This window comes from Ochotona curzoniae, unplaced genomic scaffold, assembly GCF_017591425.1.
Source record: "Ochotona curzoniae isolate NIBS_2020 unplaced genomic scaffold, NIBS_Ocur_1.0 scaffold_274, whole genome shotgun sequence".
Lineage (NCBI taxonomy): Eukaryota > Metazoa > Chordata > Mammalia > Lagomorpha > Ochotonidae > Ochotona > Ochotona curzoniae.
Window position 1 is genome coordinate 4,143,723 of NW_024467101.1, and position 24,301 is coordinate 4,168,023.

Consider the following 24,301-nt stretch of genomic DNA (forward strand, 5'->3'; position numbering starts at 1 on the left):
CTGGCAGGTGGATGTACCCAGTGGAGGTGGCGCTGCTGCAGCTCTGGGTTTTCTCCCGACCACAGGGCCCTTCCTGCAGGTAGGCAGCGGCTGTGGCTGCTGCTTTGTCCCCCTGGTTGCCATATGGGACTTCTAAACTGGACCCCCACGTGCCGGTGAACAAGGTGCAGGGGCTGGTATGCGTGCAGGTGACACCTGGCAGCCAATGTGTGCTGGCTGCTCTCTCGGGGGGTGTGGCCAAGGGCAGGGGAAGGCACTGACCTGGCCACACCCAGCCTCCTTGCAGTCAGGGTACCCAGAGGGCTTTGCTGCCTGACAGGCAAGGGAAGAGCAGATATCTGTATCTGATGTGCAACATGGGGAGGGGCCCATGGGTGCAGGGGTCCATGGGTGCAGGGGCCCAAGCATTTGGGTCATCCTCTGCTGCCTTCCTAGGAGCTCTATCAGGGAGCTGGGTGGGAGGTGAAGTAGCTGGGACTCAAATTGTGGACCACTGTCCCTTTCTGGCACTTATGAATGAAGGTGTGATGAGCATTCACACACACACACGACAAAAAGGAACCACCCCCAGATCACCAAGGGTCCTAGGCTAACAGCCAGGGGACTGAAGGGCACGCTGACACTGGACCAGCATCTCCGCACCAGACACCTGCCTGCCTGCCTGCCTGCCCTGCCCGCCACCTGCTGCCCTTCCCTGGAAGCCAGCCCCAACCCACGGGCCCACCTGGGATGCCTGCAGTGCCCCCTCCATGAAGGCTGAGGTGAACCTGTACCCAGCCACACAAGGACCTGAGGAAGGACATGTCCAGGGATGTATTGTAAATGCGATATTCCCAGGCCATATAGCTAGGTGTGTGGGGAGGCACTTTCTCACATATTGAAGGTTCCAGAAGGGCCAGATGCATGGTGATCTGTAACCCTAACCCCCAGTCCTGGTGATGCATAGGCTGCCAGGAACCTACCAGGGGTTCTCTGGGTAGAAGGAGGTAGCACTCCAGGCAGCTGTGGGTGGGGATTCCTCCCCTAGTTGAGGGGTTGAGGGACGGTGAATGTCTTTTGGGGGAGTCTCCCCCTTGAGGCTGCAGGTTTACATCAAACAGTTTATTGGAAAACACCCTCTGGGGTGAGGTGGCAACATGATGAGGCCCCCACACCGGACCCTTTAGCAAGCTGTGGGCACTGGGGGCCTGGCTGGACGCCAGAGCCGCTGTCTCACGGAGGTTTCACTACAAGAAAGCGAGTTGCGCGAAGACAGAGAGGCTCCTTGGCTTTGGGTCTGGCTTCTGTCCCGCAGAGGCCCAGCATCACGTGTCTGGTCCCTGACAGCCACCCAGTGCACAGGGAGGGGATGGTGGGTCATGTGCCCTGGTACAGTTGCCATGTGTGCGGGTCAGTTCATCATGTGAGTTGGTAAGGGAGTCACGTGCTCGGGTGAGAGTCACATGGTTTGGGTGGGTAGAGGGACCAGATGCTGATGCGTTGGTCCTTGGAGCCTGCGGCCAGCAGGCCATTGACAGCAAAGGCTACACAGTGGACGGTAGCGCTGTGGAAGGTCAGCACGGCCAGCGGCTTCATCTTCCGCCAGTGGAACACGCGGACTCGGTGGTCCCAGCCCGCTGTGGCCAGGATCTTGCCGTCCGGCCGCAGGGTCAGATCTGCAATCCCCGGGTTCGTAAGCTGCTGGGTATGGCACACCTGCAAGAGATGAGATGCGTGAGGGTTCCGTGGCCACTAGCACTGGCCACTGCCAGGGGATTCTCGAGGACCCCACATGGGCTGCCAGCAATAGGAGGCACTCCCATGGCTGAATGTGACCACGGCCCAGCAAACACCTGCTCACTGGATCCTCAGATTTGTACTGGGGGAGTTGGGGTGCAGGCTCTGATGTGTGGTCAGCTCGGGATGACATCATGAGAACAGGACATGGTCCACAACTTTGCTCCCCAGGGCCACCTCCGAATGGTTCTGGTGCTGGGGAACTAACCGCCTACAGGATGGAGAGCCTGATGAGCCTGTCTGCCTGCAGCCCGCTGCAGGAAATGGATGAGATGGAGATGGGGTGGGGGGTGAAGGGAATGTGAATGAGAGAGACAGTGCTAGGGGCAGGACGCCAGCGTACCACCCCCTCAGTACCGGGTGAGCCACAGGCCTCCTCCCTTGCTCCCGTGCCACCCTCCATGCCCGCTGTAGGAACCAGAGAGCCCACAGTGGTGGTCTTGGTTACATCACATAGTGACTGGTTCTCTGCCATCCTGTGACTCCCAGTGGTGGCCTGGAGGTGGGCCCAAGCACGCTCTCTATTTTCTGAGTGTGTCCAGCTGAGTCGGGCCACAGTCAAACGGAGAGCATGGGGTAAAGAGGATGAAAGGACACCACTGACCCCAGGAGCCATTCAGCTTTGCCATTCGGTTCGGAAAGGTAAGTGACCCCTGTGGGTGAGAGGTACGAAACAAGACTCCAGCTTCCTGCTAGTGAAGACTCTGGGAGGTGCTAGTGACTGCTCAGGAGCCTGGGTCCCTGCCACCCACGGCAGAGACACAAGGAGCTCCCAGATCCTGCCTTTGGTCTGGCTTTACAGGCATCTGGAAAGTGAACCAGGAGATGGGAGACTTCAAGCTCTCTTTTTCTCTTAAAAAAAAAAAAAAAGGCGGGGGGAGAATAAGCTTCTGCAGTAGCAGCCAAACTCCAAGGAATAAACCTGACGTGGCACAGCCAAGGAAAGAGATGGAAGGGAGAGCTTGAGGCAGCTGGTGCACACCGATTTAGAAAAGCACCCCGGATTTCTAGAAGCTGCAGCAAGGAGACCCCAAAATGGACTGCTACTGGGCCAAGGAAATTCCCGTGCTGGCTGGGCAGGAAGACCCTGTGGGAGGACCAGGAAACGTGTGGGGTGCCTCCAGGACGCGCTGTGGCTGCTTCCGTGGGTACGGGTGCTGTGGTGGTGTCCGCAAGGGCTGGGGAAGGCAGAGTTTTATATCCAGCCAAACTGTCACTCAAGCACAGGGGAACAATGGCAGAGACATCTTTGGACATGTAAGGACTCAAAGGAAGACTGCTCCCTCAGCTCTTCTAGAAGAACTCGGGGATCAGCTGCGGCCTCGGAAGAGAGAACAGGGGAACGGTAGCAAGTGGCCTGGCACACAGCGAGGCAGGATTAGACCTAAAACTGAATGGGGATTACTGCTACAGAACCGGTTGTGTAACTACCAGAAACGCGGGGAGGGACTGAGAGACTGACAGGGCTGGGGTTGGGGGCAGGCTGGTTGTGTGGCTGCTCGCTCACGTCTGTCACCTGCGGTCAAGGTCAAGACTGCACATCCAAGGGGCTTTGTGAGGCCCACCACGTGCAACAGTAAGGACCGTATCACCGTCCCTCCCAGAGAGCAGCTACACTGTTTTCCTTGTATTTGTCCTGGTACAGGAAGGTGTTTCACAAACATTTGTTTAAAAAAATGGAAACAGGATGTGGTACGATAGCTCAATGGCTAAATAACGGGCCTTGCATGCCCCAGGATCCCATATGGGTACCAGTTATTACTCCACTTCCCATCCAGCTCCCTGCTTGTGGCCTGGGAAAGTAAGGGTTGGCTTCAAGCCTTGGGATTCTATCCTGCACCTGTAGAGAACCTCCTGGCTCTCAGCTTCGGATCGGCTCAGCTCTGGCTGCTGTGTTTATTTGGGGAGTGAACCAGTGGATGCAAGGGATCTTTCTAACTCTCCTTTTCTCTGTAAATCTGCTTTGCTTTTCTATTAATCTTTCAAGAAAAATAAGTCTTAAAAAAGAGCATTCAAAGGAGGAGAGCCACGTGCCAGGCCTCCAGGAGCCCTCAGGTAGTTGGGCTGCCAGGGACAGAAGTCACAAGCAGGCTGCCTGTAGCACACCACCAGCTGTAGCTGGTCCACCTGCCACAGACACCTAAATGGTGATGTCTTCTCTCCATGGTGGCTGTTCTGAAATTGAAGGACAGAATCAAGGGCCTACAGGATGACTTGTCCCAGCCCTGGGAGGCACAGACATGTCCCTCTGTCCCCTCTCAGGGCTGTTCCCTAGATGCAGGAAGTTTCGACAACCCCACCTGTTCCTGCTTCACACTACATGATGAGGTGGGTAGGCCTGGCTGTGAAGGGGCAGATGACAGCCTGAGGGCTGCTGTCCATGCCTGGGGCACATGGCCTGGCACATCCCCAATGCCTGCCCTGGGATTGGCCCATGGTGTTTCTCCATATGTTCTGCCACTGACACCACAGTGCCCATCTGGCCTCTCGGCTGTCTCCCAGATCAGTGCCCACTGTCCTGTGAACACAGGCAGTCCTGGGGCTAGGCTCATCCTAATACCTTCATGAAACCACTGGAACCTCCGCTCACTTTCTGCGCTGAAAATCCTTCTTCCCAGCTGCAGACAGCAACCTAGGTTGCACTATACAAAGATAAAGTGTTACCCTGCTGGGAGAAAAGCAGCCAATAGCTGGCAGGCATCTTGGGCCTGGTTAGTGCCAACTCTGTGCTAACTATACCAGTGTGCCAGCAGTTACCTAGTTTATTTTTTTAAAAGATTTATTTATTTTTATTGGAAAGGCAGATATACAGAGAAAGATCTTCCATCCACTGGTTCACTTCCCAAGTGGCTACAATGGTCAGAGCTGAGCCAATCCGAAGCCAGGAGCCTGGAGCCTCCTCTGGGTCTCCCACACAGGTGCAGGGCCTCAAGGCTCTAGGCCATCCTCAACTGCTTTTCCATCCACAAGCTGGGAGCTGGATGGGAAGCAGGGATGCAGGAATTAGAACCAGCACCCATATAGGATCCTGGTGTGTGCAAGGTGAGGACTTTAGCTGTTACGCTATCACGCTAGGCCCTGCTCCCCGCCACCCCCGCCTTTTTTTTTTTTTTAAGATTTTGGGGGAAGAGGGCAGAGTGCTTGCCATGATACTGTGGGTACATATCACTGGGGCCACCCCATGGCCATCAATGCCGCCAGGAGCACATTGGGGGCGGGGCATTCATTACTAGGGACTGGGGATAGGTTTCAGGGAGGCCACTGAGGGCTTATTTGATAAATGTAAAATTATTTCTGGGAGCTTTAACATGCCAAGCCACTACACCCACAGATAATCAAAGAAGCTGAGACAGTGTAGATATGAAATAGGGATAGGGAGGGCGTTCTTCACAGGCCAAAGCCCCTGCTGGGACCAGGGGTGGACTGGGTTGGGTTAGGTCACAGTACTCATAAGAGTGTTTGGGGGCAGGTCTGGCAGAGAGTTTTGGGGGTTGCCTGGACTAGGCTACAGCACTTGCTGGGCTAAGCCACAGTACCCACAGGCACACAGAAGAACCAAGGCTGGGAATGGGCCTGGTAGTGCATCTTGAAGCATGCCCTGCTGGACTGCAGTATCCACTGGTGTGTACAAGAGCCAGGCCTAGAGGTGGGCAGGGTGAAGACATTCCAGGTGAGATTTCTTAGGAGTCTCCCCAAGTGCACTGCTGTGCTTGATCCCTAACCTCAGGGAAGATCACACAGACATGTGGTCTGATTCTGGAGCACATGGTGCAGAATTGGGCTGTCTCAGTGGCTGACCCTTGTGCAAGAGTGGAGAGCATATCCAGGTGGGCATGAAAGAACACAGCCAGTTCATCTAAGCCAATAGCAGACTTTGAGTACCTCATCAAAAGATGGAGCACAGTTTCAGCAACACTCCAGGCCAGGCTCTACAGCAGGCACCTGGGTCTGTGAGCACACTGAGGTAAACAAGGACAATAGCCAACGAGCCTTAGGGAGAAGTTTGTGCCTCTGGCATCATGAAGCCAAGACTTCTCACAACACTGAAGACCATTCGAGTGACACCCTTGGAATATTTTCCCCACAGGGGAACCTACCACAACAATCATCTCTGGGGCCAGGCAGCGTGGCCTAGTGGCTAAAGTCCTCGCCTTGAATGCGCCAGGATCCCATATGGGCACCGGTTCTAATCCCAGCACTTCCCATCCAGCTCCCTGCTTGTGGCCTGGGAAAGCAGTTGGGGATGGCCTAGAGCCTTTGGACCCTGCACCTGCGTGGGAGACCTGGAGGAAGTTCCTGGCTCCTGGCTTTGGATTGGCTCAGATCCAGCCGTTGCACTCACTTGGGGAGTGAATCATTGGGCGCAAGATCTTCCTCTCTGTCTCTCCTCCTTCTGTATATCTGACTTTGCAATAAAAAATAAATCTTTAAAAGCCAAATCATCTCTGTCCCTAGGTCCTGATGTAGTGTGATAGCAAGGAGTGGCACACTTTTCTTTTTTCCAAAACTCTTCTACCCCTGCTACTCTACGACACAGGAAGGAAAAGCGAAACATTTATCTCATTCATATCACACACCCCAATCCTAAACGAATCAGAGGCACACATGGGTCTGTGACCCCCCTCACCTTTGTAATAAATATTAAAATTTTACCCGGCACAATAGTGGCCTGCGAAGGCAGGATGGCCCAAGGCCTTGGGACCCTGTACCCATGTGGGAGACCCGGAAGAGGCTGCAGGCTCCTGGCTTCGGATTGGCTCAGCTCCAGCCATTGCAGCTGCTTGGAGAATGAATCATCAGATGGAAGATCTTCTCTCTCTTCCTCTCTGTATATCTGACTTGCCAATAAAAATGAATAAATCTTCAAAAAATTAAAAATTAATTTACTAAAAATTAATTTACTAAAAAAAGTTTTCCCACAGATATTTTTATGTACTCTCCTGTCTGCATGAAGTAATAAAGCCAAAGATATACACAGCAGTTTATAACTAGATTCCAATGTTAAATCCAGGTCTGTGGTCCGTAGTATGAACACAAAGGAAGGACTACATACACCTTCCCGCACGCAGACCGTGGTGCGGGTTAAGCTGCCTGCAGTGACGGCAGCCCATAGCAAAGTGATGGTTGGATCCTGACTGCTTTGCCTCCCATCCAGCTCCCTGCTGATGTGCTTGGGAGAGCAGTGGAAGATGACCTCTTGGGCTCCTGCCACCCATGTGGGAGACCTGGAAGAAGCTCCGGCTCCTGGCTTTGGATCAGCTCAGCTCCAGCTAGTGTGGCCTTCTGGGGAGTGAACCAGTGGATGGAAGATCTTTCTGTCTCTCCTTCTCTCTCTCTAAATCTGATCTGCCTTTTCAATAAAAGTAAATCAATAAATCTTAAAAGAGGATTAAAACAGTAAGACTATCCAGATAATTAAAAGCTGTAAAGGAAGCAGCAAGCAAGCAGAAGCTGGATTGGCCTGCACCAGAGCACTTGAGAAACCCAGGGCAGAAGTGGAGTGAACAGTCAGGAGACCTCCCCGGGATCCTGCAAGTCCTCTCCAGGTGAGCAGGTGGCTCAGTGCTCCATGTGGCTGCCGTCTCCCCCGTGCTACTTCCTAAGCCAGCTTCAAGACTTGCAGCGTGAAGGTGGTTGGGCCCCAGGACGGTGGGGTGCGGGAGCGAGGGGCTGCAGCCTGGCAGCCCTCCCCACCGCGCCACCCGCCTGTCATGTCCTGCAGGTACAGCTGTGTGGGGTATGCGGCGAGCACTCTTGTTTTCAAGCACATGTGCGAGGCTTATGCACACTGGCCGGGGCCCCCACATTTCAAAGGCCTGATATCATTCCGACCTTGTTCTTTGACCACAGTGTAATTAAGTTAGGACTGCAGAAGTAAAAGATAACGGGGAGGGAGAGTGGGCGGGGGGGACGGCCAACATTTGGAACCATAAAAACTCTCTAATCAGTTCGGGTGGAGGCCAGAGAACAAATAAAAACAGGGTCCGCCTGCAAGTGCGGGCTGATGAGAACAATGACATCCCGCAATCTGTAGCCCAGCGGGCTGGGCGGTCCACTCTGCTCAGAGCTGTGCACCCAACGCAGGAAGTAAGGACCAAAAGGACATTACAAAAATTAAAAAAAAAATTTTTTTCCAGGACCAGTGCTGTGGCTCTGATCTTCTACCCTGTGGCACTAGCATCCCGTATGGGCACCATTTCACGTCCCGGCAGCCCCGCTTCCCATCCAGCTCCCTGCTTGTGGCTTGGGAAAGCAGTCGAGGACGGCCCAAAGCCTTGGGACCCTGCACCCGCGTGGGAGACCCGGAAGAGGCTCCTCATTTTGGATCAGCTCAGTTCCGGCTATTGTGACCACTTGGGGAGTGAACCGGTGGATGGAAGATCTTTCTCTATTTCTCTTTCTGCAAATCTGCCTTTCCAATACAAGTAAATAAATCTTAAAAATATTTATTTTCAAAGATGGATGGGGTGGGAGGACAACACAGTGCACATGGGTGTCGCCACTGGGAAGTTTCCCCCCTACAGACAGGTGTCCAGCTGAATAACAGCTTCCCTCACACATTCAGGCAGGGAGGGACCCAAGGCCACTGAGGCCGGTCTGCCCGGCCAGGTGTACTCAGCAGGTGTGAGGGGCAGGCACGGAAAGCCACAGGGACATACTGCCCCCATCCCACCCTCATCTTTTTCTCTTTTTTGAAGTTCCACAGGTATTGGTTTTGTTTTTAATTTGTTTCCATTTTTATCTACTTGAAAGGCAGAGATCTTCCATCTGCAAGGGCTCCCTCCTGCAAAAGCTCCAGACAGTCATGGCTGAGCCAGGCCTGAGAGAAGCCCAGGGTTCCCTCTGGTCTCCTGTGTAGGTGGCAGGAGACACCAGGAATGTGAATCTTCACTTGCTGCCTTGCAGGTACATAAGCAGGGAGCTGGAAACGGAAGCTTAGCCTAGGGGATGCAGGCAGAAGGCACCTTGCACCATAGGGCTTTCTTTCTTTCTTTTTCAGTTTTTTGGATATTGAAGATAACAGGTGAAAGATGCAGTTCCCTGGTCTAACAGATGAGAGTAAGGATGCTCGGATCCTCACCTACCAGGGACCTGAGGGACATAGCTACCTATCTTTTCAGTGTGGTGTTGACCCAACCGTCTGATGCCACGAGGCAGCGTTTGAGCTTCTGCCTGATCTGCCCAGCCTTGAGCCCCTGGTCCCTGCTGTGTGCGAGCACCAGCCTCCCCCCATTGTTGGTGCCTGGCAGAACCTGACTCTGGGTCTCCCATGCTCCTTGCCTGTATGTCCTCACATACCAGGCCCTGGACCTGCACTGGACCTGTCTCTCATTGCTAAGATGGGTGCACGCTGGGTAGGATTGGGGTGGCCACGGCCGTACAGTGTGTGTGGTAGGGGTGGAGGGGAGGGGCGCCTTTCCTGTCTATAGACCCCAGTTGGTGGCCACTCCCTTGGGCTTTGCTTCTTTATAGGAATTTGCTGACGGCATGACACTTCCCAGAGAAAAGAGAGCTGCACTGAGCAGGCATCCTGCCCTGTCCTGCCTTGCCCTGCCCTGAAGTGGACACTCAGAGCCCTGACTGAGCCGGGCTCCCCACTTCCCCCTCAGCCATTGCAGCAAACAGGTGATAACACTGAGGTTGAGACAGCTAGGCAGCTGCTGGCCTGCCTGCCATGTTGGGGTACCCAGGTTCAATCCCTGGCTCTAGCTCCCAACTCCGGTTTCCTGCTTTTGCAGACCCCAGGAGGTAGCAGGCCAAGGCTCAAGTAACTGGTCATAGCCTCCCCCATGGGAGACCTACCTGGATTGAGTTCTTGCTTCCAGCCCCAGCCCTGGCCCTGGCCCACCCCAGGACCTGGTTCCTGCATGCACTTGGGGATTGACCACACAAACAGGAGCTATCTGCCTCATATGAACAAATGAATGAAAGAGTGGCTAAGCAATGGCCAAAGAGAAGTCCCTGGCAGCGCCAGTGAGTGGGCGGGCAGCAACCAGTACTGTGGAGCAGATGGGCCCGCAGCCCAGGATGCTGGCCCAGCCACAGCAGGGAGAATCGCGGCTGCTCTGATCCTGGCCCCGGCCGACTGGGGTGCGGGAGCCTCATTATTCCTTAAAGACCTAAAAATACCCCTGGTTGTAAATCAGTCCTGCTTCAAGGCTGTGGCTCCTGCGCCACGTGTGGGAGAAAGGCGCAGGCCTGCGCGCCACCTGGGCCTGAAGGCACTCGAGGCCAAGCGAGCCATCTCGGAGCTGAGGGGCCGACGAGTATGCTGGGTATGCGGCTGGGGCTCTCCAGGTGCCCCCGTGGCTCCACCTCCAGGTAGTGTCCAGGCCTAGGGGCAGCCTCTTGTCCCTGCCGCAGGCCTGGCCGGGCCAGGACCCTCTGGGAAGCTCTCTGGCCATCAATGACTCGCTCAGCTATGACCTCAGGTGCCAGGAATGCGCAGCGTTGCCGCCATCTGGTTCCGATTACCCACGCTCCACGGCGGGAACCCCATCCGCAGCTCAGCTCCCAGGGTCCGCGGGGGTTGGGGGAGACTGATTTGGACTCATTAGAGGCTGCCAGTGGGAAGATCCAAGGCCCATCCTGGCCCACACGTGGCTCTCGTGGGGGACACGGGGTGGGACGAGTGGGGGCACCCAAGGGAGCCTCACCTGCCACAGGTGAAAGCGACAGGCCCAGGTGGGTTTGTTCTTAGCAAAGACCGTGGCTGGAATCTCAGGGCCCCATGTGCACCCCTGGCGGGACCCCTCCCTCACCATTCCTGCCCCGCCCACCCCTCTAACTTTCCAATTCATTAATTCCTGGTCTCCCTTCTGCTTTAACTTTTCGATTCATTAGTTGGGTAGAAGTTCGTCTCTGGACAGGAACAGTGCCCATAAATTTAAGTCTTTAAGTTCCAGCAGCTGTTTCCCAAACACACCAGGAGAGACAGGGCAGTTCTAGGCCAAGGCCCCTCTTGGGGTCCTGGGTGGGTGGGTGGGTGGGTGGGGTGGAGCTGCAGCTCCAGGAGGGCCTTGAAGGAGGCTGCCTCAGTCTCCTGCCCTTGCCTATGTGAAAGCCCCTGTGGGACCAATCTGGGGCCTGGAGGAGCAGGACAGAGGGGTGTGAGGGAGGCCCTGTCCCATGCTCAGCTGGCTGGGACAGGGACTGCGAAGCTCTGTACGTGAGTCGGCCTCCAGCTCCTGAGATTTCCGCAGCCTCGTGCCCTCCGGCCCTCATAGCAGGGGCTCCCCGGCTGATGGAAGGAGAGACTGCAGGCTCCAAGGTGCAGCCGCTGTGTGCCCTGCACAGGCTGGCCACCAGGGGATGGACAGGACCGGCTGCTGAAAGTGACAGGTGCCTGTCTCAGGGGTGGGCAAGGTGCTGCCCTCCCCCCTCTGGGCCCAATCCCTGCCCCCTCAAGCCACTGCTCAGACACCAGCTGGCAGGAAGCAAGCACAGCCTCTCCTGTGCCTAACTCCAAGGGCCTCAGCATCTTCCTCATCCTCATGCTATGTGACCTTGGGAAGTCCTTTGGTCATACCCCAGCCATGAGAATGCCCACAAGGCACTGAGGTCCACTAGCTAGCATCCTTGACCCATTTTCACCCAGGGCCTATCCATCCCCCATGCCGCTCACCACATCCCCATTCCCAGATGGACCTGATGGCTGGAGGTGAGCCAGGCAGCATCTCCGCCTGAGAAAGGGGCTGGGGTGCTCTCTGCATTTTCGACTCCCTGAGCCCACACAGGCAGCATGGCCAAGGCCACTCTTTGGTGTGTTCCAGGATAGGGATCTCTGGGAGGCCGCAGCAGGGCTGGCACTCCCAAGACACATAACCCCGCCCCTACCCAAGTCTCTCCCCCGCCCAACACACCTGGGGGTACACCTGTTTTCACTCACCAGCATGCTCAAGTTGCCTGAGGCTCATGGGGGTCTTCGCCCGTCCCCAGCATCCACTACTCTGGGGGCCAAGAGGCCAAGATGCCCCAGCACCTCAGGCCCTGTGGCCTGCGCCACCTCCTGCTTGGCATGCAACTGGGCCACCCCTGTGTCCTGGGCAGCCAAGGCCATGCACTGGTATCGCTGAGGAGCCCAGGCTGGTCAGCAGAGTCCAGAGGCATCATGGGAAAGGCCTCCAGCAACTCCCTCAGGGCAGCCTGCAGACCACCACGCCGGTTCCGTGGAGTTTCCCACATTGTGGTGTTTTTTTTTTTTTTTTTGTTCTTGATTAATCAGTTCCTTACTGACCAAATTCCTCTGAGCTTCCCAGAGAAGGCCCTGAGCCTTCCTGGACGCTACGTGCCTTTCTCTAGATGGACAAGACGTGACTGCTGCTAACCCGAGTCTGCCAGAAACCCGAACCATCTGAGCAAGGGGGCTCCGGGTGCCCAAGCCCCTTCCTCCAACCCGCCTGCGTGTGATGGATGAGCCGGGGCTGGGCGACGGCTCCTTTTCATGCCTAAATATTGTTTCAGCCTATCAGACTGTTAGTGCAGGACACGATGGATGGGGCCGGGGCCCCTGCGCACTGACCTGCAGGGCCCGCCGCCCGTCCAGGCTCCAGACAGCCAGCGCTTTGCCCGCCGAGCCTGAGACGCCCCTGGTCCTCTGGGGGTCGAAGTCAAGGCCCATGACGGGCTCCTCATGGCAGGCGATGCGGCTATAGGCCTTCCGCTCCGACACGTCCCACAGGGCCACCGATCCGTCCTCGTAGCCAGCCAGGAGGAGGGGGCGGGTGCCGGAGTCAGCCTGTGGTGAGGGGGGCGTCAGGAGCTTTGTAGTCAGTCCCAAGTACCACCCCCTCCCCTGCCCCGCTGTCCTGGGCAGCCACCACAGCCAGAGGCTCTGCACCCTGCTCATCCCATCAGCCCAGGTGTCCCAGGGCTGAGCTCTGGGCCCTGCCCAACCATACAGCCCCACCCATGGGACCTGGTTGTGCCCACTGCCCCCCTCCAGATCCCTCCTGCTGCCCCGTGCCTGCTTCTCTCAAGGTCTGGGATGTGTCCTCCTGTGGGTTCTCTCCCCTGGCCTGCGGGGTGGGGTCACCTGTCCAGAGCCGCCAGCCAGGGGCATGGTAAGCTACCGCCGTGACAAATGAACTTTCTGGGTCTTGTCAGCTTGGCTGCTCAGAAGGCCCCCCCACCCCTCTGCCCCAACCCCCACCCCTCTGCCCCAACCCCCACCCCTTGGGCAGCCCGACGTGAGTCGCTCTCCAGGGCCATAGTGTGGTGATAAATGAGGGCCGGGGTCAGAGGGCTCGGCGGTCCAAGCAGACGCCTCGTTTATTTAGCCTCTGAAACAACCCCAGGAGAAGAGGGCGGTGGGACCCCTGCACCACCCCCCAGGGAGCAGCCCTGGTCCCAGGACCTGATGGGCCGAGAGCAGCCTTGAGTGGACGGGAAGGGGACCAGGGAGTGGACAGCAAGTCCGCAGGGCTGTCTGCAGGTCAGAGGGGGAGACTGAGGCCAGGGAGGGGGAGGGGCGAGGACAGGCTGGATATAGTCGCACAGGTCTGTCAAGGCCAGAGTTGGCCGAGCCTGCCCATGCCTACCTCCTGGTCTCAGCTGACAGTGGCTCTGGCCAGTCTCACAGGGAAGCCTGTGTGTGGCTTCTAAGCCTGATGCTTGGAGAACCAGTTGCAGTACTGCCAAGAGGGGCCAAGTAGGAGGTGGCCTGGCCTGGAGGGTCTCCCCTGGCCACCTCACCGCCTTCTGTGCTCTGGGTCCCTGGGCCTCCTTAGGGATAACACTGCCAGCTGGTGTCTTGGCTTGGGGGGCAGAGTATGGGAGAGGGGCTTTGGTGGCTGCACCCTTGTAGGCCTCCTGACATCTGCAGTGTGCAGGACCGGAAGTGGCCCCTCTGGTCTTCTCCAGGTCTTCCCCCAGCCCCTGCGGAGACCTGGAGACAAGGACTGACTCTGTGTCCGCTGGCTCTCACTTGCAGCCTAGAGGGACGGACTACAGAGGGAGCAGATGTGGCCTGCGGCAGGGTCTTTGCCACCTCAGGGGTCCCGAAGCTCCTGGCTGGGGAGGTGGGGAGGTGGGCATTGCCTCAGCCTGGCTGCCTCATATCGTGAAGCAGGCGGACGAACAGGCTGCAGGGCCGCCCATGTCATGCTGAGCTGGGCCATAACACTGATGAACAGAGCGCCGTCTGCCCTCCTGTCAGCTGCATTAATTACCCCGACAAGTTTGTACATTCCTTCCTACACCATTTTTTTCCTGCTGGAATTTTTTTACAGGATTGTGCAACACTGCATTTCCCGGGGGTGGGAGGTGGATAGGAGCCAGTGGGTGCAGCCAGGGGTGTCCCTGTGGCTCCAGCACCCTCAGGTGCTGCAGAGCCAACACCCTAGGCCTGGACACACACCTGCTGGCCCAGGAGCCCCACCTCCCCAGCCACCCCCACCCCGCCCGGGGCACCCTGTCCTGCCTCGATTACTGCAGATCCTGAGTCCAACATGAACTTCCGTAGTCACAAGGCTGCAGGGGGAGGCTGGGTGCCAGGCAGAGCTTCTGTCTGCAGACAGCAGTGCCTGGGGCTGGCATTGGGCGGGGGGAAGAGAGGAACACAGCAAGCGGAGGTGGATCCCATTATGCACGCACGCAGGCACCCCCAAGCCACAAGCCTGCAGCCCGACTCTCTAGCCAGAGTTCAAAGGGCACTGAGGCAGAAGCTGCCTCCCATCCCTGCCCTGCAACCCAGCACAGGGTGCATTTTGGAGCTGAATGGGACAAGGGAGACTCCCAGGGAACAGCAGACACCCCGAGCCAGGTGTCTGCTTAGGACTTGAGGTTCCTGGGACCTCTGATCTAGCTCCTGAGACACGACCCTACAAAAAAGGCAGAGGTACCCTGGAGCCAGTGTTGACCTTGTACGTGAGGGAGAGCTGGCCATGCTGTCCGCTTTACAACCCCCACCCTGGCCACTGAGGCCCTTGACCCAGGAAGAACAGTCTATCTAGAAAGATGGAAAGGGCTGTGGCTCAGGAATTCTGGGCATGACCATGGGGGAACTCCACGTCCACCTCTGTAAGAGGGGAGGGAGGAAGGCACTGTGGCTGAGTCGGCGTCTTTCTGTCACCCTGGTGAGGAGCTGTAGCCAAGGCCTGGTCCCCTCCCCTCCCAAGAGTGCCTAGGCTAATGGACCCCACTGTCCCCTCCTCACTCATGGGCAGGTCTGAGCCTGCTGGGGGTTCCACGGAGGGAGGACATATGATTTACAGGAGCTGCCGGGGGTTGGGGGTGCAGCAGGGGCTGTGGTGTGCACATGTTCTCTGAAGGGGTCTGGGGATAAATCAGGCCCTGCGTGGGGCATGACTCAGTGGTAGGCGTGGCCATGGGGTGGGGCTGGCGCACGCTCACCTTACCTGCCACAGCCCCAGGCACATGGGCATGCCTGGCTTGGCACCCGCCTCCGGCTTCAGGGTACACACCGACGTCTTGGATGGCATCTCCAGAATCTGGACCTGACGGTGAGAAACAGGCTGGTTTGGGCCAGCGCCAGGGCCGCTTCGTGCTACACAAACACGAGACTGGGGAGGCGGCGAGCCAGGGCCACTGCTGTGCCTGAGTTTCTGTCTGCTCCTGCTCACCGCCCGCGGGAAGCTGGAGTCCCCCCCATGAGGATGTGTGGAACGCCTGTACATGGCACCAGTGCTCATACAGATCCTGGGTGCCCAGGCCCTGGGGGCCTGTCTTGTGGGCCACTGTCCACCTCCCTGTCCTGTGCAGGTTTTACCTGGCATTAGGGGGTGCCAGGGACTGGCCTAGGAAGTGAGCGTGAGTGGGGTCCCTGGCTGATTTTCCCCGGCCCATCTACTGCTTCTGCCAGGGCTCAGAGTCCTGGGGGACCTCCGTGGACCTCAACTGTCCTAGGTGACTCCTGTCCACTGATGTCAGCCCCAGCTTGTACCAGTTCATACTCAAGAAACCTGGGAAGCAGGCAGGTAAGGGTTATTGCACGGTCATGCTGGGAGACAGCGCCCAAGGGACCCGGGCAGCTGAAAGCAGCCCTGCTCAGCAGTCCACAACAGGCGTGGCCTGGGGCTGGGCAGCTGGGACCACACCTGCTGCCCTCAGCCACGGATCCAGCCACAGCCAGGCCAGGTGATTTCACTCAGGGGAGGTGTTTCCGTCCTCTCAGATCCTAGCTGTCAGACCCGGATGCAGAAGGGGCATCCTGTATACACAGAAGCATGTGTACACATGAACATATATGCACACAGAAATGGGCACACGTGTGGGTGTGCAGGCATGTGAATATGTACACAGCTCCCTGCCTTTCAGCCCCAGTGACAAGGGGCCTCGGGTGAGCCTGACAGCCTGACAGAAGACACTGAAGAGGAACACATGTGGCCATGCGATGAAGGAAACAGAATACGGGAGGGAGAAGCTGAGGCAGATGTGAAAGGAGAGGCTGCTGGGAAGGGAGGCCCCCCTGAGGTGAGGAGGGCTGCACTGGCCAGAGGTGGGGCATGCAGGCAGAAGGCATGCAGGGTGAGGCAGAGGTAGTCCTGGGAGCCTCAGGCTCCTTTGGGAAAATCGCCCAAGGAGAAGCTCCTGCTAAGGGAGAGCTAGGGAAACCCAGTGCAACAGCCCCAGGTCTGGCCCAGAGGATCAGACAGAGGTGCAGCTGGGGCTCTGAGCTCTTCTCTGCTGTTGTCATGACGGGCTGCTTAGGGGACGTGTCCCTGGAGAAGTAGCCACAACCACGGGGAGAAGGGCAGGTCTATGGGAGAGGTCAGCAGGCCCACCATGTGTCCCAGACCCGAGAGGTCAGCAGGTGGCTGGACGGAGGCACTGGGAAGCCTGGGGCGCATGCTCTGCAGGAGCTGGTCAGAGGGTGCACTGTGTGTCAGGGTGGCACTGATGCCCTGCACCAGAAGTGGGAGCATGGATGACTGCTGCATCCTGCAGGCAGGAGAGCAGGGAGCCTTGGTGGGTAAGAGTCGTGGCAGGGACCTTCTACCTGGCACCCCAGGTACACTCCTGCTTCACAGGGTTTGGAGGGGCTGGGCCCTGGGCACTGTCTGGGCATGGATGGAAAGGCTTTTCCAGGGCCCGGTCCAGGCAGATTCTGGGTGGGAACATGGAAGACAGCCTCTTTTTCCGGATGTCAAGGTTGCCTCACACTGGCTGCTCCTGGAAAATATGCAGCAGGAGCCAGGAGGCTGGTTACAAACAGCCTCTGGCATGGGGGCAGTGGCTGACCATGTGCCGGCCCATGGCTGCTACCCACAGGAGCACACAGAGGGGAGGGCGGCTGCCAGTGTGGGCCCTCAGGGTTGGGGGGGCGGACAGCATCTCGGGAGGAGCTGGCACAGTTGGCTGCCGCCATCCAAAAGAGAGCACACCCCTTTCTCACATTAATAAAAGTCTTAGCAGGTTTTTGGCAGCCCAGCAACAGAAGTGTGTGTAGCTCCTAATTGGCGATTTAAACGCAATCACGAGCAAATAAATGCCTGTACCCGTCTCATTATTTATGAATCTGCTCGAAGCCACGACGACTCCTCCTGGCCATGGGCCAAGCTGGGGGCCGTGTGCAGGGCCCTGGGCTGCCGGCCCTGGTGGAGCCACCCTGCCTGAGCTGAGCTGAGCTACCAAGGCTGGGGGGTTGGGGGCCCTCCCCCTCCTCCACTCAGGTACCCCGCCCCCTTCTCCTACATAAGTTCCGGGCGGGGTGGGGGCGGGGGCCAGTGTTAGGGAGATGCAGGAACACTGCAGTGCAGCCTGGCCTGCCCCTCGGCACCTCGGGTGGCTCTGACCCGAGCACCACCTGCTGCTGGTCTCCCTGCTCTGGTGTGGCCCTGTCCACCTCCCCAGGAGACTGTGGGGCCACCCTCACCTCCTACATCCCACCAGGGCTTGGGTCCCTCGCCCCCTCCACCTCCTGCAGCCACCAACTGTTCCTCCTGCTCCAGTCCCCACTGACCTGGTGGCCGTGACCTTGACATTTGGTCATTGCGAGAGCTGTCTTGAACATGGGCAGAGGCTGGCCAGTTCTCCCCGAGCCTCTTAATGATTCTTACCACCATCCTGGGTGTGTGTACATATATGTGCTCCCCAGGGCCCCTCACAAGTGACCTGCCAGGCCCACCCAGCTGTGAGGACACTGGAGCTGCAGTCAGGTGACAGATCCCAGACTTGACCTCACTGCTCCACAGGGGATTCTGTGGTGGGCAGTGTCCCCGCTACCTCCACCTCCCCACACTGGGAGTGGGTGGAGGAGCAAGGGAGCCCCTGGAGCAGGTTGGTTCTCACCTCGTCACTGCCCTTCCCTGGCATGGCGAGCATCCAGCGCGGCTTCTGAGCCTCAGCCAGGACGGAGCTCCGGCAGAAGCCCACATTCTCCAAGGGCACAGAGTCCACGATGGCGTTCCTACCCTCCTCCAGGTCCCACAGGCACAGGCGCAGGTCCCGGCCCTGGCTGACAAAGCAAGAGGGGGATGTGGGGCTCCCATGAGGGTGCTGGGAACCCTGCCTAACAGGCAGTGGGGCCTGTTGCCCTTATTCCTCACCCCCTCCCCAAAGCTGAGAGATGGCAAGGACCACAGTTCCAGCAACTGGGCCAATCAGGAGCCTGGGCTGAGGAAGGGCTTCTCCACCTTGAGTTGGCACCTAGGGCGCCCAAAAGCGGGACATGCGTGCAGCAGACCGTGGAGTACGCGCTCCGTGGCATGCACGCTCCATGGCACATGCACTCCCTGCCCTCTGTTCCAGGACCCAGCGGTTCCTCCCTGCCTCGGGGGGTGACTTCCAAAGTCTACATGTACAGCAGCTCCATTTGAAGCAGCCCAAACTGGAAATAGCTGACAGAGTCCCATGAGCACTATGGTGCAGACCTGGGCGTGGCCACTTCCCCCAGGATGCCTTCTTGTTCTTCCAGGGCAGGGAGCCAATCAGAAGCCTTCGGGGTACTGGCTCCCCCCACCATGTACCGACAGACCCTGCAGGCGTAAGCACTACCACCCCTGGAGCTCCACTGTCTGTCTTCTTAGCCCACCTTCCCTCCCAGCTTCATGCCTGGACACCAGTGTGGCTGACCCTGGATGGAGACAAAGCCCACATCAGAATCGCTTGTGCACGCTCCTGAGAGGCAGGGCCAGATCCCCACAACCTCACGCATGGTCACCTCCACAAGACACAGAAGCATGGCCAAGAAAGGGAATTCACCAACACGGCCAGGCCAATCTGACTCTACAAGAATAAGTGATTTGGTCCTTTTAAAAAAAAAAAAAGATTTATTTAACTTGAAAAGCAGATTTACAGAGAGAAAGAAAAATGGAGAGAGAGTTCTTTCATTCACTGGTTTGTGCCCTAAATAGCAGCAACAGCCAGAGCTGAGCTGATCTGAAGCCAGAAGCTTCTTCCAGGTCCCCCTCATGGGTACAGGGTCCCAAGGACTTGGGCCATCCTCTGCTGCTTCCCCAGGCTATAAACAGGGAGTTGGATGGGAATAGGAACAGCTGGGACTTGAACTGGTGTCCATATGGGATGCTGACACCACAGGCAGAGGATTAGCCTGATATGCAACTGCACCACCCCCTACCTCAGTTCATCTTAAGACATCATTAAAGAGTGAAAAACATGAGCCATTGTATAGGAGAGACAAAGCTGTGATGAACAGTATATACCATATCCAGAATATAAGACTCCTCGACCAGCCACAACGTGCAATGCAGTCATCCCATATGGGTACGGGTTTGAGTCCCAGTTGCTCCACTTTTGATCAGGCTCCCTGCTAGTATATCTTGGAAATGCAGAGGAAGGTGGCTCAAGGGCTTGGGACCGTGCACCCATGTGGGAGACACAGAAGAAGCTCCTGGCTTTAGCCTGTCCCAGCATTGCCACTGCAGCCATATGGGGAGTAAACCAGATGGAAGATCTTTCTCACTCTATAACTCTGTCTTTCAAACAAATAAACTAAATCCCAGGCCTCAGCTCAATGGCTCAGTGATTAATCCTCTGCCTGCAAGTTCTGGCATCTACAAGTGTGCAGGTTCATGTCCAAGCTGTTCCACTTCCTGCCCAGCTCTCTGCTTGTGGCCTGGGAAAGTAGTAGTAGATGGCCCAAAGCCTTAGGACCTGGGCCCAGGGCAGTAGCTTAGTGGTTAACATCCTCAGCTTGCATGCACAGGGATCCCATATGGATGCTGGTTCAAGTCCTGACTGTTCCACTTCCCTTTCTGCTCCCTGCTTGTGACCTGGGAAAGCAGTCAAGGATGGTCCAAAGCCTTGGGACCCTGCACCTGTGTGGGAGACCCAGAAGCTCCTGGCTTCAGATCTGCTCAGCTGATGCAAGCCATTTTGGGAGTGAACCAGAAGATGGAAGATCTTTCTCTCTGTCTCTCCTTCCTTCTTTAAATATGACTTTCTAATAAAAATAAATGGATCCTGCACCCATACAGGAGACCCAGAAGAAGCTCTAGGCTCCTGGCTTTGGATCAGCTCAGCTTCCCACATTGTAGCCATTTAGGGAGTGAATCAGTTGAGGGAAGACCTTTCTCTCTGTCCTCTCTGTAAATCTGCTCTGCCTTTCCAATAATAAATAAATCTTTAAAATACAAAACAAATAAATAAATCTTAAAAAACAAAAAAGAGAGTCCGGTGCCACGGCCTAGCAGCTAAAGTCCTCACCTTGAACCCACCAGGATCTCATATGGATGCCAGTTCTAATCCTGGCAGCCCCGTTTTCCATCCAGCTCCCTGCTTGTGACCTGGGAAAGCAGCCGAAGACAGCACAAAGCTTTGGGACCCTGCACCCAAGTGGGAGACCCAGAAGAGCTCCTGGATCCTGGCTTCGGATCGGCACAATACCAGCTGTTGCGGTCACTTGGGGAGTGAATCATCAGAAGGAAGATATTTCTCTCTGTCTCTCCTCCTCTTTGTATATCTGACTTTGCAATAAGAATAAATAAAAAGAAAGGAGAAAAGAAGAAGAAATAAGAAAGACTCGTATGCACCACTAAGTAAAGGGCCACCAATCCCAGAGAGAAGTCAATGAGAGGCGAAGAAGCGTCCAAGAGAGATTTAATGCCAGTGGCTGACAACGCCCCAAGGGGGCTCTAGACAGGGCTGAGCACGCAAGGCCCAAGCTGCAGGTGAGTGGAGGCAGACACCCAGGCAAGAAGCAGGTAGAGACACAGAGTAACACACACACAAGGCAAAGAGCAACAGAACCCAGTGCAGCCCCACACGTGGCCTCATGGGAAAGCAGAGTCGAGGAGCTGGGGGGGTGGGGGGCAGGGAAACTAAGGGACAAATGGTCAGGACTAGTCCAAGGAGTGAAGCGGCTGCCTCTGGGGCTGCTGGAGGGGTGGGAGGCTGGGGGTAGCCTACCTATGGGGAGGGCGTACTGCAGGCATTGGGCAAGGGAGTGTCAGGAGGTCCCCGGGGTGGACGTACACTCTGCTAATACAACAGCCCGCAGCCTGCAGCCCACAGCCTGCACCTCTTGGCTAAGTGTGCTCCACTTTACAGGCAAAAAAAAAAAAAAAAGTTAAAGCAAGGCCCTGCCAAGGTGGCTGCTGCAGGCACAGGTGCAGTGGAGCTAGGGTGTGACATGAAAGGGAGGCCGTTCTTCAGGGGCCACTCGAGCAGCGGAGGTGGGGTGAGGAGCTCAGCTTTGCAAACACAGCTGAGCGCAGGCCAGGCAAAGCCGTCTGCACTGGCCACAGTCTCTAGTGCACCGCAAACGCACCTGGGCATTCCACACCTTCCTCCTGCCCACTGCGCTGCTGACCCGCAGCCACCCTGCCTGCAGACAGCAGCCATGGTTCCTGCACAGCCCAACATCACTGGGGTAGTTAGGCCCTAGAGGAGCAGGGTCCACCTCCCCTGGGGCATGTGGCTCTGCGCAGCATTTGCAAATGAGCAGGACCAAGACCTTCTGTATGGAGGGGGAGGGACCTGGGACAAGGCTAGGAGGACCCAGGGCCTGGGTCCCTGTCCTCAGACAACACTGGAACCTTGTTACCTGTTAGCTATCTTCTGGATGGTGGGGGACCATGTGAGTCTGGCACAGAAGTGTTTTGTTGATGGGTGTGTGTATGTGGAGGGTGTCCGACTCCTCTTGTCCACAAGGCACTGGGTGCAGAGTGGAAGAGGCTTACCCTCCCAGAGCTGAGCTAGGTTGGCAGCAGCAGGTGCATGCCCTGAACAAGAATGGTGCGGGCCCCAAGGACAGCAGTAGGCGCATGCAGAAGGCAGGAGTCACTCCATAGGCCTGCTGGAATTGCAGCTCAGCATGGAGTCATGGGCAGAGCCATCCTTCTACATTCAGGCACTTCTCAGTGGGCACCTGTCCAGGCAGCACTGTGGGTACAGAGGGTGCGGGGACAAGCAGCCAGCACAGCCACCCTAGACCTGATGCCTCAGGAGAGCCAAAGGCACTAGAGACCCACGAAGGCTGGGTCAGTGCAAGTATAGACACACACGTACACATTCATGCATGCATAGGCTCAGTGCCTCAGAGGGAGTCTGGATAAGCAGAGGTCATAGAAGCTGATTAGAGATGCAGTGAAGCGGCTGGTGGGGAGCTGGCCCCCTCAATACAGCTGCCTTAGAAGCATGCTGAAGTGGGCCCAGCACAGCAGCCTAGCAGCTAAAGTCCTTGCCTTAAACATGCCAGGATCCTATATGGGTGCTGGTTCTAATCCTGGCAGCCCCACTTTCCATCCAGCTCCCTGCTTGTGGTCTGGGAAAGCAGCTGGGGATGCCCTAAAGCCTTGGGACCCTGCACCTGCGTGGGAAACCCGGAAGAGGTTCCTGGCTCCTGGCTTTGGACTGGCTCAGATCCAGCCGTTGCAGCCACTTGGGGAGTGAATCACTGGATGGAAGATCTTCCTCTCTCTCTCTCTCCTCCTCTCTGTATATCTGACTTTGCAATTTTTTTAAAAAAAAGCATCTTAAAAAACAAAAAAGAAGCATGCTGAAATAAACCTTTGTGCCTGGTTCCCTAAGCCCCAGGACTCAGTCACACAGCTGGAACAGCAGCACCAGGAGCACTACCTTGTGACACTAGGCAGGTGGCTGTGCTCACCTGGTGATGGGCCCCAGGTCCCAGGGCCTTTGAGTTTACCATACAGGGCTAGGGGAGGTGAGAGAAGGAGCAGGAATCCTCCTCTACTCTGGATCTCCTTCCCCTCTGCTCAGTTTGCAAGATGCCATCACCCCTGTCCATTCCCCCATGGCCACAAATCTTCTCTGGGAACCCTGGGCCCCCGCTACCATTATGTGTCCGGCCGGCAGCAGCCACCCAGTCCTGCATCCCCTTGAGGTAGCCCCTGGGAGCCATGAGGAGCCCATAAAGATGGTGAGGTTGGCAGGGGTCAGATCCACCTGCCCTCCTGAGCATGGGGGCTGCAAGGGGACACCAGGCTGGCCTGCACCCTCCACGTGCTGCAGCCAACCTGGGTGGACCCTTTGGCTGCTCCTGGCTTCCTTTATTCTGCCATTCAATGTTCCAGCCACCAGATGTATAGCTTCAGGGCCCCTCGCAGAGCTCCTGGCTCCCACTGGACTCACCTGAGCAGCTGCTGACCCTGGGGCAACATGTGCAGCCAGGTCACACACTGGCCCCCATGACCATCCAGGATGGCCACAGGTCTCCGTGTCTGCAGACTCCAGATGTGCACCAGGCCGCTCTGACACCTGTGGGAGATGAGGCATGCATGGCAGAGGATAGGAGGTGTGCTACCCAGTTTGGGAGAAGCCCTGGGAACTTCTGCAGGAGGAAGGGTAGAGGGAGGGCTGGAATCTCAGACCCAATGGCTCTGTGTGCTCCTGCACTGCTGGCTGCATCTGTGCAGCTTCAAGGGAGAAGAATGGGAAGGTCAGTGTGTCCAGTGGCCTTGCTCAGCCCAGGGCAGGGGGTGAGGGACAATGACTACTTACCCTGAGAAGAGGAACGGGTGGCCCTGAGCCTCATCTCCTCTGTGGAAATGCAGGGCATGCACCGCTGACTGGGTGCCTCGAAGGACAAACTGGGGATCTGGCGGTGGTGGCGGAGGTGGTAGGTGGCTGGCGTCCACCATGCTGGGCGGCGTGCAGACACCCGTGGACTGGGGGAAAAGGACTGTAAGTGCCGGGGAGTCTCTCCTGGTCTCCTGGGGACAGCCCTGAGCCAGGAGCATAGCACTCAGCATGCCCCAGTGCTGATCCCTGCTCCCTCTGGACTTCTGGAGTCCTGCCTGGACAGCAGTGCTCTCCCTGTGCTCCACCCTCTGAGGATCTGCACCCAACCCTTCCCTAACCCAGGGCTGCACCCGCTCCTCCTCTGGTCCTCACCTGCCTATACCTGTGTTCAGTGACCTGCCTAAGGTCCCCTACCACCTCCAGGCTTCCTGTCCTCTGGCGGCCAGGCTGAGTCCAGGCTCCTGAGCTGTCTGTCCTTCTCCTGAGTCCTCAAGTGCACCTCAAGTCCCCCAGGTGCCGCTGGTATTCTGCCTCCCTGGTCACTCAACACTCCACCCAGTCTCACTCCTCCATGCAGCAGAGCTGTACTGCTGGGCTCTGCCCCGAGACATGGCTGCCC

General features: G+C 57.1%; 1 protein-coding gene across 2 annotated transcripts in view; it reads right to left on the reverse strand.

The window, feature by feature from the left end:
- Positions 1-1,136: 1,136 nt before the first annotated feature.
- Positions 1,137-24,301, reverse strand: part of GNB1L (G protein subunit beta 1 like) — a 48,809-nt gene continuing 25,644 nt past the window's right edge. For both annotated transcript variants that reach the window (XM_041003758.1, XM_041003759.1), the window contains 6 exons: positions 23,662-23,828; positions 23,293-23,418; positions 18,028-18,193; positions 15,135-15,233; positions 12,299-12,514; positions 1,137-1,695 (listed from right to left, as the gene is read on the reverse strand). In XM_041003758.1, coding sequence (XP_040859692.1) covers positions 1,420-1,695; positions 12,299-12,514; positions 15,135-15,233; positions 18,028-18,193; positions 23,293-23,418; positions 23,662-23,801 — 1,023 coding nt within the window. In that variant the 5' untranslated portion in view covers positions 23,802-23,828 and the 3' untranslated portion in view covers positions 1,137-1,419. The remainder of the gene's footprint in view (positions 1,696-12,298; positions 12,515-15,134; positions 15,234-18,027; positions 18,194-23,292; positions 23,419-23,661; positions 23,829-24,301) is intronic.